This window comes from Echinococcus granulosus (assembly GCF_000524195.1).
Source record: "Echinococcus granulosus chromosome Unknown EG_S00088, whole genome shotgun sequence".
NCBI classification, from domain to species: Eukaryota; Metazoa; Platyhelminthes; class Cestoda; order Cyclophyllidea; family Taeniidae; genus Echinococcus; species Echinococcus granulosus.
The window spans coordinates 168,582-184,249 of NW_020170468.1; the positions used below are offsets into that span (position 1 = coordinate 168,582).

The window sequence follows — 15,668 nt, forward strand, 5'->3', positions numbered from 1 at the left end:
CAGCATAAATGAAGTATTTATTATAAATGCCGAGATAGTTTAGGTGATTATAGTCATATCAGGTGCAGATGCAAATGGATGCCTCCTTGGGGAGATAATGTGCAAAGCCGATAAGCACGTTGGGGTATAATCAACTAGGACCTTCCTTTTCTTCCATGTCAGCACATAGATATGCATCAGCCTCAGAAAGCAATGGAGATTCGATGCTCTCAAAGTCAAGTGTTCCAAACGGAGTAGGATGGTCTTCTGTATTACCGAAGGTGCGTATAGAACTTCCCAAGATCTTAGAAGCATCAAGAGCTCCACTAGACCTCCTTTTTTTCACCACGTTGCTTTTGTCCAGTGGACCTAATAGTGTTGCTACTACACAGCCCTAGAATAAGAAGAAATGGTGAAAACAGTAGCGGAATTAAAAATGTGTTTTTCGACTAACTAGGTAGTTGAATAAACCCTGATTTGATTCAAAGGTTATTCATTTCAGTTATTTGTAAACAAATTGATGCCATGAATCAAAATTTCAAGATTTTTTTTCAATTAGAAGCTATACAATAAAACTCTAAGTACGATAATTATCGCAAATGTTTTAACAATGGGTAAATTAGCATTAAAAAGTTATCTAACAATTTGACAGTCATCCAAATTGGCACCAGCTCTTACAGGAAGATAGGCTTTTCATGGGATCACACAAGGGATTGTTAAAATGTGAAAATACGTGAATGTGTGACGAATAGAGTTTTCGATTGCTTAGGGTAAGGGGGGGGGGGGGGAAGTTAGTGAGAGAACATTTTAGAATTATGGTCAATTAAAAATTCTAGGGATTACTGACTGAAGAAAGCGTGGCATCTCCAGACAGCTCTGAAGACGAAAGAAGACAATACTTGAGCGGAATATGTATACTCAACATACAGTAGGGGTTGGAGCTACTGGCACGGCCCAGTGGCCAGCCAACTTAGCAAAGGTACAATGGCCAAGACACCAATTGACCCTTTACCAAAACCAGAGGGTTAAACAACCAACGTATTGCAAAAGTGTATGTGAATTCGCGTTGTCTGCAATATCTATTATCTCTACCTTTTCGTCTTACTCAAATGAAAGCACTGTGAAAATTGGGGCTTTGAGTCCTTCATTATTCAGTGCCAGTCAATCTCTTTAAAGAATCTTGAAGTGATCCTCCAAACGGCATTTTCATGTATTTTTCACATTGATGTCACCATAGGAGGAAAAGTTTCGATAAATTTAGCAGCTACTGCAAAAAGAATTACTGCATTTTCTTACATTTTCATTAACAAAATGTAGAAATAGTTTTTAACCATTATAAACTAGCAAAACAAGACTGCTGGTTTTATTCCTATTTTTCTACATGTGTGATATGGTGCTATTTCGCATAGATAAACTCAGCCCATTCATTAAAATAAAAAAACCCTTTTTATAAAATCGACTTAAGTGAAATACTGATTTATTTATTTATGTGGCCTACAAAGAAAATATGTCACGTTACTTATAACACTTTGATGGAAACCAGTAAAAATGCCAATCTCATTTAGCACAAATTTTATTTCCTTAAAATAATATGCTCAAATAGTCGTCGTTACAGATTTTTTACCACAACTATTATTTTCAAGAGCTAATAAAAATATTCTAAAGCGAGAGTTTTCATAATAACAAATCGGAGTACTGGATTGTCTTTAAAAACCAATATATTTTCAAACTACCCGAGCCAAAAAAGTTGCATTATGTAAAGTCAAGTAATGCCTTATGTATTTTGCATTATATAACATACATGAATATTAATATTAAAAACTCTTATAAAATTTCATTTTTATCAAGTATTTATTAACTAAGAACAAATGCCTGCCTCATTCGCATAGGCCTAACGCTACTGTTGTAAAAGAAAACGGCAAACTTAATCAGAGCACCGGTAAAATAATTAGGATGCATCACAAGGACTTACGGTTAAGGCATTCAATGCCCAGAAGATGAAGCCCTCATAAAGGGGATTTAGGTAAATGAATACTAACGCCAGTCCGTAGATTATGCTACTGTAGACCGAGGCGACTGTGGCTGTACGCACATCATTCCTAAAATTGTTACAAAACCCATGAAACTGAACCTCAAAATATTAAAAATCTCGATGAACAAGAGGGTTCTAACTTGATCTTACCCGAAAATCCCAATAGGATTGATAACCAAGAGCATTTAGTTACTAATAGCTCATGCTACCGTAGTTTTGTATGCCAAATTAAGCTGTTAAACAAGAAGTAAAATGCAAAGAATCTGTTTCCTTAAACTTGGAGAGGTCTGCAGTTTTAGTTACACCGTAAATGGATTAACCCGGAGGCGTTTAAGTAATGTTTGGTGGAGGTTAAATGCATCCAAGCAGTCTCTAGCGTTACTTACCGTAAAGCTTCGATCACCCGTGGACTTAGGTATGCAGGTGCATCGATGTTGCATAGAAGAATGATGCAAGAGACAAGTGATACAAATAAGAAAATTGTAGATTCTGCGGTAGCGATGTAACCAGAAATGCCCGTAGGCAGACACATAAGTCCCATCCCATATTCACTTGCAGAAGTAGCGCAGACTGTGACGATCAAGATCACTGCATTTGCTATCCAGCCGATGAAGACAAACGACTTAAAACGCGCTTTTAATTTTCCATTGATTAGGGCATTAAAAATGTAAAAGTTGTTACAGCATTGCCATGCAAGGACAGTGCTCGAGGAAAAATGCTCTAGCGATCCAATGGTTCGACAGGCTATTTCAGTTTCTTCCATTAGGGGAAAGAGCATATAGCAAATGTGATAGCAAACCAAAGCCGCGATTAAATTGAGTTTAATTTTGTTATGATCTCGCAGTTCTGGAAGTGTATTTTTGCGGCATAAGTAGACAATGAGTGCTGTTAGAGCAATAATTGACAATGAATTTCCAGCCAAGTTGATCACCAACTTAGCTATTTGATAGGACTGCAAACTGATTGATCCAGCTTTTTCCCAAAAGGATTCGTCATTTTCAGTGTACCTCATAGCAACGGCAAGGGATCCAGTCCTATTACACCGGCAGACCACACTAAGTAAATGAGCTTCCGCAATATCACAGTGATTAGCCGTCCAGCCCTTCGCACCAACATCAGTATCGTCCCAGAATACACACTTTACAGCATATTCCATTGCACCATGTCCCTTCTTCTCTACTAGGCGTGCCTTCCAATGCAGAGCATCAGTTCGCCGAGCTATTGCTCTTTCAGAGTACTCATTAGGTTGAATAAGAGCAAGAGTATACAGAAACACTATTCCTGATCCGCCTTGATCGTTGGTATTTGATATCAGAGAAGTTGTCATTATGGGAGAATTAATTAATGCTGATATAACTTCCGATTTATTTACATCATCTTTTAAAGAAGAAACATCTTCCGTCCACGCGAACTCCTTAGGCACTGATAGCACATCCATTATTACTTCAGGAATAGATGAACTTAGTATAGAAATAGTAAAGGTTCTGTTTGATGGCTTGGATATTGTTTGTCCGCCAAGAGATGAGATGATTACTTTAAATGGTTCCTCTCCGTCTGAGTGAGATAGATTAGTGGGTCCTGAGAAGCTGGCTAAATAGTTCCTTCCAAGACTGGTCTCAATTACTGGTCGTTCATTAGTCAGCAAAACTTCCAACATAGCTGCCAGCATAGCAACAATCTCAGGCGGTTTTGATGAATAGCTTTCACGAAGTTTTAACCATGTTTTGGCGAAACGAGTCGAAAACAATGCTTCCAAATACTCTAGGAGGAAGACTAAAATTTCATCGGTTTTAGAACGAAGACTCTCTATTTCAAATGCAGTGGCTTCCTCGACGACGCTCAACCGATCGTATAGGACAACTGATGACCACAGGAGTCTTGTTTCATAATCCGAATCGTATTTTCTGGAATCGTTTTTAAGGAGCACTAATATGACTTTGAGAAGGGAATACAGGGCTTTTGGGGAAGAAATTAGCCGAGCACCTCTAGCCATAGCGTATATATTTTCCTGACAAGAAAAACGTTTGTATATAGGTAGTGTTATTTTTTTTCAAAAACTACAATCAACTCAAAGAACTGAGCTTACCACACTGGTGTCAAGACAAACGCCGTTTTGAGAGAGTTGACAATTTGAAGCTTCTTGACATGTCGTCGTCTCTGGGAGGGTCTCATTAAAAACGCAATCCCCCATGAGAGTCATGTAGCTTGAACGTGGAGTCCCACATGAAGCGACCCGTTTTAACCAAAAGACTAAAAATTAACTTCCCACTTATCATCAGCGTTACAAAAATACAAATTCCCTAGACTGTCAGATAGTTATTTGTAAAATTTTTATAATATCTTTGGTGATAAAGACTTATTGTTTCTAGACTTACCAAGCATGCTAATGGTCCCAGAAGCGATTGGTACGGCAGACATGTTGGCCATCGTGGTGATGGCAGAGCCAAGGTATAATCCAGAACTAGGATTAATGCGGTAGCATTTAGAAGAAACTCGCGAAATCGGGGAACTCGTTGTCATCAGGGCATGACCGTTTTTGTAGACCTCCACGTAGACCCCTGCTGAGGTTTTCGCTCCACCTACGACAACTCCAACATTGAGCCATTCATCGCTTTTTCCAAACTCCGTGGCAAAGACCTGATAGATGGAATCAGAAGTGACGAGTCGCACAAGCAGATGGTAAACACTTGATTTTGGTATATACTGGACGGAAATGGAAAAGCCTTGGTAGGTGTTCGGACCAGTCGACAGTACCATGTAATCCTTCTGAAAACAAAGGTCACAGCTTTAACTTTACGAAAAGTCTAATAACTATTCATTAAAAGAAACCGCCTATTGGCTTTAAAATAAAGCTGTACCATGTTATATCAGTTTGCAGTCTAAAAATGGAAAAATATCAGCGCTTTGTGCTATAGACTACAGAGGAGCCTCTTAAGCACATATTTAGAAAAAAAGCCAAGTAAACTTTTAAATAAAACAGCTTTGAAAGGCACTAATCTTCAGCTAATGAGAGAAGCTCAAACTTATTCAATAAAAATTAAACTTGTGCTCAATCACATTGCAGTAGAATAGGTATCAAAGGACTGATACAAAAAACTTTATTTGAAAATGTCTTGGAAAAAGAAGAGCATTAAGTTAAATGCCGTGAAATAATGACACATGGTTAGTGCCTCTTTGTCTTTTTAGCAATACAATTGAGGTCTTTACGCGATGTAAACCGCGTACCTCATGTGTTATTATTAGGTAAGTAAAGGTAATACAATCCCCTAGAATTCACATACGACAATAATATTTAAAAGAAAACCTACCACAGAGGAGGCATCCACATAAACGTTCCTGATATTCATCCAAAATGATAACGTAAATTCAGAACATAGGGTCATAAATTTTCTGAGGCAGTTGAGCAGTTTTTTATTCATCACTCGAATAGTAAAGGAGCTAAAATCAGTAGCTTTTTTTGCTCGCCCCAGTCTATCAGGCTGTTCTCCTTCCAAGGGAAAGATAACATCAGACCCAGAGTAGCAAGCATCGTTAAGATCGGGATCTTCTGGTACCACTTGCACGGCATCTTCAATGATAACCACATCAGAAACACATAAATTGACTTCGGGACCGATTAGAATTTTTGGAAACGATCCCAGTTCAAATGAGGGTGACTTTGATTCTTCGCTGCTGCATAAAGAGTGACTTTGTACGGATACAATTTCTTCATTTATGCGCAGCCTAATATCGTGCTCAGAGACGAAGGCTTGAAGATTAGTCCAGCCATCAAATGCGTTTGTTACAGAACTTAGGTTTGCAGAAAGGGTGCATTTTAATTCTAGTGTGCGATGTGTCACCGTTAAGGTTTCCTTTATTGGATTGACCGAGATCTCGATACCCACAGCGCCACCTTCTGTAGGCGTTTTGAGTATAATTGACTCCCGATTTTCCATTTTCAACTCACCATTCAATCGAAAATCGACGACAAGGAGAAGCCCATGGCATTGATTAATATTGTAAAGGCAGGAGTAGTAAAGGTTTGAATAATTTCCCCCTGGTCTATAGTCACCAGTAAGGAGTATGTATGATCCTTCTGTGTCTCCTGTGCACATTGCGCCTCCTTCGACATTTCTTTTGTCCTTAGCTCTTTCAACACCTGAAGTGATTATTCGACTAGGCGCAAGGTTTGCAAATAGACCAGACATTGGCCAATAAAAAGTCGCCCTTGCAAAGTAGTTCCTCTGTGTTCTTGACAGACCCATAAAAGCACCAATGTTTAATTCGGAGTCAATACAAGTATCCCAGATGTTTATGATACTCACAGCCAGTCGGTAACCAAAGCCTTGTTGTGAGGGCCCTATTACAACAAGATAAGCAGGATTTGTTTCAGTTCTGTTAAAGATATCTTCCCCCATGCGTTTAAGTTCCGAGTTATTCATGCAGTTGGAGATGTGATTGCCGTTTAGGAAAAGGTGGATTTCGTTATAGAACCAGGAGATGGCCACGTGGAACCACCGATTATGGTGCGAAGTGATGGTTAAATCCTCTGAGGAGCCAGAACAGGCAGCATCATTCACCCATCCAGTAATCTGGTTTCCACCATCTGTCAGTGCAATACCCATTTCTCCTCCATTACCCGTTAGCAATATCAGTGGGGAAGTAAAATTAGTATGACCCATTCCATCAATATCGGAGATAAGAGAGTACCAGCCACCAATCGTGAATCCCTACAAGGTTTACGTAAACTCAGTGAAGAATTTATAAACCTGTGAAATAAATGATTATTGGCTAAATGCGAGCTCATTAAACAGATTCATTGATATCAAAATTCCTTTTTTTAAAAACTATCTAGTAGCCCGTAAGTTACTTCTAAGACTATACTGGTAGGAACCTAAACTGTGCAAGTAAAAACTTACCCCCGTCACCGAATTAATCTAGTTTTGGCCCCTAGCTTCGCTGTAATATACTATCCAAAGTAGTTTAGTATTAACGGTATAGGAAAGTAAAATTTAGAAGCAGTCTTAAATGCTCAGCCATATCAGAAAGGAATCTGAGGCTAATTCCAAATTCCACAGTTTTTAGAAATGGTTCTTTGAAGACTGTTTTATCGAGGATCATAAAAATACATTTCAGTCCTAGATGATAAATATTTATCACATAATCTAGAGTTAATGAACGTGATATTCTTAATCGTACGTCCGTTGAAATGTATCGCAAGTATTTGACCATGATATTTGAAAAGTTGAATTCTCAGTTGGGCTCCTAAAACAAACTTAAGTTGTTAAAGTTCAAAATGACGAGATTTCATCCTCCTAGTTATTTTAACAGAAAGTATATGAATTGTCCATTCAAATTACAAGGAAAGCGTTTTTGGAGCAAGTGAATGCAACCATTTTTATTTTTTTCCATTAAAGGCAAATGATCAGAATTATGAATTCGCCAAAAGTGCTTGTAAACCATATAGCTTGTCAGTTTATGAGAAGTTCCCACGTCAAACTGCTTCTTTGCTAAAGGCCTTTAATATTTTGCAAATTAGAAATTCCTCATATTACTAAACTGAAAATAATGCTAAATTTGCAGTGAATTTCAAATGTTTGATTGCCCAATCTGATTGGTGGAGCATAAATTGCTAAAATGAATTGCTTACATCCCTGCACTCAGACATACTTCCGGGACACCTGAATGGATCAAGTGGACCCAAACGCAGTAGAGTCATCTGACCCAAAATAACTGCTCTCCGGTCCTCTTCATACTGTACAGAAAATGTGCTTGCGTTATGCATTGCATATGGCCCAAACTGTCGAGGTATGTCCAACTGACTAGTCAACAGAAGATCAGGAATACTCGGGTCTGTCAGTCCAGGTCCGAACCAGAGCCACTTGCTGTTCTTTTGAATCATCTCATTGCCAAGAAAGCCAAAATTGCGTGCATATTCCTGTGAAGTCATGTACTTTTTAACATGGGTCATCTCGGAGAATGCGAAATGCGCCATTTCCCAGAACACTGGAATCCCCGATACTGAAGGATTACTACTATCAGTCTCCGCTTCAGCGGGTGTAAGCCAAGCGTTTAAGTCGTCTGTATCAAATCGACCAACAAGGAGGTATGGCGGTGCCGTATATTCCTTGTATCTTGTCTTCGGTTTCGTGGAGGGCATATTCAAATCAATGCCATTGACAAAGAGTTTTAGTCCAACAGTGGTGCTCCATGTGACTCCAAGATTCAACCACTGATCTGCAGTCAGCAAGTAGTTTAAGAGAATGGCTTATTTTAATGCGGTATTAACCAGGCCTATACTTCTTACCAAGATTATAAGTCTTTGAATCAAGAAGAAGAGTCCAGTCGCCAGCGCTTGTTGAAACTGATGCGCCAAGAAGTGCTCCGTGTGTGAAAATGGCCCACCCATGACCGTCCATGACAGTGGAAATGTCACGATTTCCGGCATCACCGGAGTTGAAAATATGGCGGATACGTGACTTGCTGACGGACTGTAGAGAGAACCAGATGGAAAGTGTGACACCTTGGACTCCACAGGACTGATTTGAAGGCTCATGAAGACAGTGGTCGAGCCACTGCAGATTAGCTTGACTCGGTAACTTGTGTTTCCGTCGGCCTATACAGAAATCGTTGATCGGTCGGTGAATAACACTAAATAACGCATCATAACTTTATGCATTTTTAAAAGAAAAGCGTATTGAACTTGCAATATCGGTATTACAACATTTAGGAAATCTTCCAAGCTTAACGCCACCAAAGCGGAGCAAAGGGAATTTAAGTAATTGAAATCAAATCTAAACTACTTATTATATGTATTGACCCAAATCATTAGGTGGATTTAAATTGGAACAAATCCTAGTTTTATTTTAGTATCTTGAATATTTATGCTTTTGGCGCTTAAGCAATGATAAATAATCCGTCTACCTATTCCACAAAATTATTCCTTAAATATTCATTTGATTTAACACGATACACTTTCAGTCTACTTACTTTTTCAATAACCACAAAATTATGTCCATATTAAACCTTCTCGAAGCCTGCTGATACGTTTAGGCCCTGATTTGATGAGCTGTGACATTGTGAATGTAGCAAAGAGGTTAAAAGTTTTACAAAAATACCGTTGTAGGTCTCACCAAGCATAAAATAATCATTTTTGCGCATTGATAGAATCGGAACGGGGCCCTTTCTGTCTTGATCCAGTATGTAGCGCACCGGTTGAACCCCCATGGGTTTGTAGATGGAGGCAAGTTTGTAGCCCGGAATAACCTCGTCGGATTTCGTGATCTGCTGTCGCTTTTTCTCAAAGCTTATTCGACACAGCGCGTCGTGAAGAATGTAGGCGTCTGTTGACCAATAGTTATCTGCATTTGACAACAGTTGCACCTGGGTAGCTAAAAAGCAGCTGCCCTTAAGAATGCTGTATATTTTTGAAGTAGTGACAATGGTAGAATGACTGATGGTTCACCTGTGTATCCGACGAAGCGATGGCCTTCGTGTAAAAGTGTAAGTCTATTCCAGTAGACCAAGTCGCCAATGGAAACACCATCAGCGCTACAGCTGACATCTCGACTGCCTAGAATGATGTCGCCTACATGTATTTCTTCATGTGTTTCCATTTCCTGGGGTTTTAGTGAAGCAAAGGCCATGGTTTGCACAGAAAGACCATTAATAAAACCTGCGGCCAAGTTGTTAGCATCTCCAGTAATCGAAAAACCCACGTTGAAGACTTCATCACGAACAACTGCCTCATTTATTCTAGTAATCTTCCAAGCCTTCCCATTGAAAACTATAATACAAAACCATAATGCAAGGTGGTCGTAAGTTTAATTAGTCTCGTGGTGGGAAAGGAAAACATTCACATGATATTTTCTCTATTTTTTAAGACTCAGGAGAGTTGCTACTGAATATGCACTTCACGCTCCCTAATGGGTAATGCCCCTTGTAGGAAGGAAACTACTATATCCCGGCTACGTAGTAGAGCCTCAATCTTTTAACATAAACAACGGTAAAAGCCAATAAAGCTTTATAAAAATAAATGCCAAAAAAATGAACGTTATACTGAAAACTATTAGTAATCAGCTTTGAGAAGTCACCTTTAGTCTTTGTGTGTCAAGACATTTTTACTTGAAAACTGCATAGGTGGCCGTATTTCATTGATAAAATGTGAAGTTGTGAATTCAATAACATAAAAATTAAACTTGTTTTAAAACACTCTTATCATTGTAAATCTTTTGAAATCCTCGTAAATATGTTTAGGAGGCTGGTACTGTAATTTGCATTTTATTTGGTGATTTATAAACTCAAATACATCGATAATGCGTCAAATACCGCGTACATTGGTCAAATTAGTTCGAGTTTTTCACCCGGTTGTTGAGTTGGTGCAAGTTAAATTACTTCGATGAATATGTATACTATTCTGCGATTCCTTTAAATTTTGAAGAATAAATAAATGATTTTCACAAATTGTAGAAATTTCTCTCTCAGGAATCCTCAATAAGCACAACTTGATTTCACATTATTCAAAGGCTGGTGTCTACTTAATAGCTGCTAACTTAAAACCATGATTGTGGTACGACCAGTGAAGTTTGATTGGTTTTATTCCAAGATGTCAACATCTTTTGGAAGCTCTAGGAAAGACCACGTTCTAATTACCAATTAGCTGGTGATTTAATCAAGAGCAAATTTCTCTCTAGTTTCTTTGCAGAAATTTTCAAAAAAATTAAATAGATAAAAAGGTCTTTGTATAAATAACCCCATTAAAACTACTGTGGCCCTAACCCAACGAGGATGCGGAACACTTGAAATGGCCTAATAATTTACTGATAACACTAATATTTTCCTTAAATTCGACTTCATTTAATTTGGAATCTATTTAGATAAAAGGAAATTCTGACAGTGCATATGTTTATCTTCCAACCACTAATTCAAGCGCAGAATTGTCTGCAGACTTTAACCAGGGACAGCGATGAAAACATTTTCAAAAATATTGTCATTTCTGAGCTTGGTTTTGCGTAAATTTAAATAAATGTGCCCATTTGACTAGTTTTCCATGTTTATTGTCAAATATTCCAACTCTTGCAACTTTTAGCTTAAAATCTGTGTTTAAGCTCCTCCTTTTTTCAATAAAATCGGCGGCGCTTTGCTACCGGACTCACCAAAAATATGGAGAAAGTCGCCAAATAGTGCAACTTTAATGTTTCCAGCAATTTCGAAAAGAGACTTGGGCTTTTCTTTTGCGGTGAGCGTAGAAGGCACGGTTATCCACGCTCCGATTGAGAAACCACTTTGACACATCAAAAAACTACTGGGACATGTCTTTTCAACGCTACCCTTTAACTGAAAATAGTTAAATAATTAATAATTTTTGAAAGGATGAGGAAGTTTGAACTCGAATACTATATCCATACTTAAGGTTATGAGGTAAATAATCCTGAATCAAGCAATATTTAGGAAAAGATTATGTATGTGGATCACGTGGGCCTTGATTTTAAGCACGTATGTCTTAAGTTAGGTCATCGATGTCGAAGTCGCACATACTTTTCGTGTCAATAGCTCTCAGCGCCCATAGAAAGCAAATAGTACATTCACAGGACTGCAGATCGTAAGTACGATGGGTAGAATTTCACTCCGTTTATAAAGCATTAATTCATGAACATGAAATATATACCAAGCTCAGTGATAGTAAAACATGATAGGTGTATTGATTGTAAGTTAAGGGTAAAAATCGTGAACTGGAAAGTTGTGTAAGTTAGCTTTTTACCAGAGAATATAAAATGGGCCCTTTAACATTTCCTTATATCTACCATGTTAGTTTACCCTAAGAGGTAAAATTTTCATCACTTCTCTATTTTGAATTTGACCTCCGCTTACTCTGTAATAAGCATTAATGGACTTAAGTCTGTAAGAACTGCGACCACGGCAATTGCCATGATTTAGCTCGATATCGCGAAATCCAGTTTTGCTTCTTGGTTCCGTGTTCAACTCAAAGAATCCATCAGCAGTTATGTAGTAGGGGTTCGTGGGCAGCTGCGACCAATTTTTCGGCTGATACTCATCAACCAGCCTCGTATAATCCAACATATAGTCAATGGACGGAGATGGAGTTGGTATGGGGGAGGGTAATGCCTCAAATCGATCAGCTAAAACAAATGGCACTTTTCATCAACAAAAACGAGCAAAAAAAGCAAGTTTACGTTTCAAGTACACTTGCTTTTAACAAGGGTAGCTGCGACTGTAGCAAAATTATAAGGAGTTTTTAAAAATTAAATTAAAGAATATCCTTTAAATCCCTTTTTATTGAATGGTTAAATTAAAATGAAATTAAAATAATTTTTTCAAGTCAATCAAAGTTTTTATTGGTACCTAATCATTTAAAGTTCTTTCCAAGTGTAACGACCCAATTTCCTTCTTTTTTAACACTTCTACTTATCTTTTTAATCCCTTGTTTTTGGAAAAGCACCCTTTAGATACAGTACATGCTCAGAATTGTTTTACAATTAAACACAAACATCAAAAGTTTTATCTGTTTCGACGTATCAAGTTTCATTAAAGATCATTCCGGCTGCCCCAACACTCGCCTTCGAATGCTGCAGAAAACGAAATGTTACCTGCCTACATTCCTCTCATTGCTCTTTGCCTCATTTGCAAAAATAAATACTTGTTTCGATGCAGATAATTAATTTACTACCAAACTAATGCGCACTATGATTTTACTCTAAAAGTCTTTCATTCTGTGCATAAGACCAAGAATCTGGCTTTTATTGAAATTACCATGATAGCCGTAGCAATTACAAAGGCATTGATTAATAGCATTTATCCATTAAATTAGTCTGGTAATATCTATGACCGTTAACAACAAAGGCATAAAATTAACAAGGAGGCATAACTTCATGATGCATCCTTTGTTTTCGTGCAAAATAAATGAGGGCAAATTCATCTCAGTTTAACGTCAAAATTTTGGGGAAATACTTGGTTTTTATGCAAATAAATGTGACCTTTGATCGCAACTCTCAAAATGCTAACAGAAGTAATGGGGGTAGGCAAAGCTAACTGAATTAACTAGGAATTGCCTTCTAACTCTTTCACTAAGATTATTTTACATTTGTGCCTGCATCGTAATGGTTAATAAAATTTAGCAATTTTCCAAAGCTTTTATATTGTTTCTTACTTTCTAGGTTTTACTAACCTTTATCTCCAAGAAAAAGGACATGATGCTCTAATGGCCAGTACCAAAGAGTTGGATGCGATAGAAATGCATCAAGAATGGATGTCTGGTCATTTGGAAGGACGCCGTCAGATGAGCAACCAAGCCAGAGTGACTCTGCTTTGGCCCTTGCTATCCCATTCAAGGTCGCAATTTCTATTCCTGCACAGCTAGCAAGCAACCGCTTATTGACGTATATCTAAATTAGCAAGCATTAATTATGATCTACTTACCAAAAATTAGCAGGATCGACAAATCACGAGAACTTACCGAAGTGTCGCCGTTTGTGGATTTCCACAAAAAGGCGAAATTGTTCCATGTTCCCTTCTCGATAACTATTGATGCCGAACAAGTCCACGTATGTAGTGATCCATAAATTCGCGCAATGAACATTCCGTACTCGATTGACATCAGAAAACCACACTCATTAGCAGGTGCTATATATTAAATAGTTGATTCTTTAGTCGTCACGGGCGGTAAGACTGCACTAGTGCACAGATCCAATTAACTTATCCCATCAGATTCAATAAGTATTTTCGAGCAACAGCTAGGCGAATCCTGTCCAATTGCGTTTAAAAAAGCTACTTGATGATTGCTTACCGCATAAACACAATTAAATGCAACTCTAATTTCTTCCTAATTTAAAATTTAAGAGTTGACAAATCTGATAGTCTTTAAAAATCATGATTAACAAAATTCTTCAAATTCAGTTTTGTCCCTGTATTATAGTCTACACCTCCAAATAATTGCTAAATTTAAAAACCAATTGGCTTCAAATGTCAAAACTTTGTAATAAACTTATTAACTTTTAAAGCAACAGGTTCCCAAGGGAGTAAGTCGGAGATTTATACTATTGTACTCATTGCTTCTTAAATCCACTGCCTATGAAGACTCCTCGTTTCTCTTAGATAAAAACAGTTATTATGATTTAAAAGAGTAAAAATAAGAAGTAATTTTAACACCTAAACTAGCTAAAAATATTACTTTTTTTGCTTTGTCGGTTTAAAGTCAATGGTCAAATTTTGGCAAAACACCACTTTAAGGTGTGTAGTATTTAGAAGCTTCACACCAGCCTTCGAGGGTACATAGTGTAGAATAATCGTAAGCCTTTTTGAAAAATTTTTAATTCTAAAGTAACTTACATGTGCTGATGAGCGTTTGCCGGCTGGCCACCATCACGTTTTGAAAATAAACCCAAATGCTGACGGAAAGCCCGTATTCGCAATTCTCGGGATCGGTAATGCAAGTCTTAAAATAGGGTCTTTCCACCTCCAATTTCGGAACTAATTTAAAGCACTTTGTACTTGACTGACGACTAAGCCATACGCTTTTGGTATCTTCTGGAAAAAGGCCTTTTCCCAATTGCCTCACACCAATAAATCCATCCATTGTATCCATCGGTGCAAAGAGACTGTTCGGTGTCTTCTCAAAATCATCTTTGATCTCCAAATCCACACCATCAAAATCCTTCAATTTATAGCGATCAAAAAGTGCTTTGGAGAGGAAATTCTCCTCTGGCGCCTGATCTAAAATCCACTTGGTGCCACTGGAGAATGTCCAATAATGGTTAGCCGTTGCTAGGTAAGTAACGTCTATGTCAGAGATTGAAATGCATAGATTATGCTGTTTTATTTAAATTGTGTTTAAAATCTCTAAGTTTTAAACTCACTGAAGAGGTTTTCTTTTGGTGATGGGTGAATTGGTCTTAAAGGCGGTGTTGTTGGGGCTGGAACAGGCTCTGGTGCTAACGTCGGGTATTGTCCAGAATCAATAGGCGGTGATGCTAGAAGACGTAAAAATGAAAACTAGAAAGTGATTTTGAAAAAGTGGAACTCGAATTAAAATGAGTAAAAATATGCAGACAATTTAATGAAAAAGGGAAGAGGCGACTTACTCGGCAGCAAATGGGCTAAAAAACATCAGAAAACTATCACCAAATGCTTATAAAAATACCTTATAATAAAATCTAATTTTGTCACAACTAGGAAGCAGGTTTAGATGTTAGGAAGTGAAAGGGAAAAGACGAAGAAAAAGACGGAAAATGCATTGAATATCCGTTGTGTTGATTGCCATGCAGCAGTTCGAGGTCCCGTTCACCAAAACTTGGGTTCTAGTGAGATGCCATTTCATTGAAAGAGTAAAACGAAGCAGAAATGTTCAACTTTATACACAGCATTTAGAAATCCATTGTTGTTTATGAACAATTGTTGCCTTGTGTTGTCATGGAGCTAATGACAAAGGAATATTAAATGTATGCGTCTTTTAGAAAATTTACTAGCACCTGACACTGGTAGTCAAGGTGACATTTGCATGCTTTGCTTAAATGTACATTTCGAGAGGTTGTAATTTACGGCCAATAAGAAACTAGTACAAAAAGTGAGTCGGTTTACAGACAGCAAGCATAATTTATGGCATATTTTTGGGAAAGATTATGTATTTGATTAGCTGATAAGAAAACAAACAATTTTTAGCATG

General features: G+C 37.8%; 1 protein-coding gene across 1 annotated transcript; it reads right to left on the minus strand. All coding sequences in view use genetic code 11, as the record gives it.

Annotated features, from left to right (window-relative positions):
- Nucleotides 1-130: 130 nt before the first annotated feature.
- On the minus strand, nt 131-15,323 carry EGR_07838 (putative G-protein coupled receptor; the record flags this gene model as incomplete). The annotated part of the gene is made up of 17 exons (XM_024497087.1): nt 131-373; nt 1,952-2,078; nt 2,398-4,019; nt 4,098-4,261; nt 4,387-4,777; nt 5,320-6,720; nt 7,641-8,227; nt 8,298-8,606; nt 9,124-9,351; nt 9,456-9,776; nt 11,146-11,326; nt 11,861-12,129; nt 13,176-13,392; nt 13,464-13,630; nt 14,336-14,785; nt 14,863-14,976; nt 15,230-15,323. The coding sequence occupies 17 exons, from the start codon at nt 15,321-15,323 to the stop codon at nt 131-133; spliced, it is 6,885 nt and encodes a 2,294-aa protein (XP_024348498.1).
- Nucleotides 15,324-15,668: the final 345 nt, after the last annotated feature.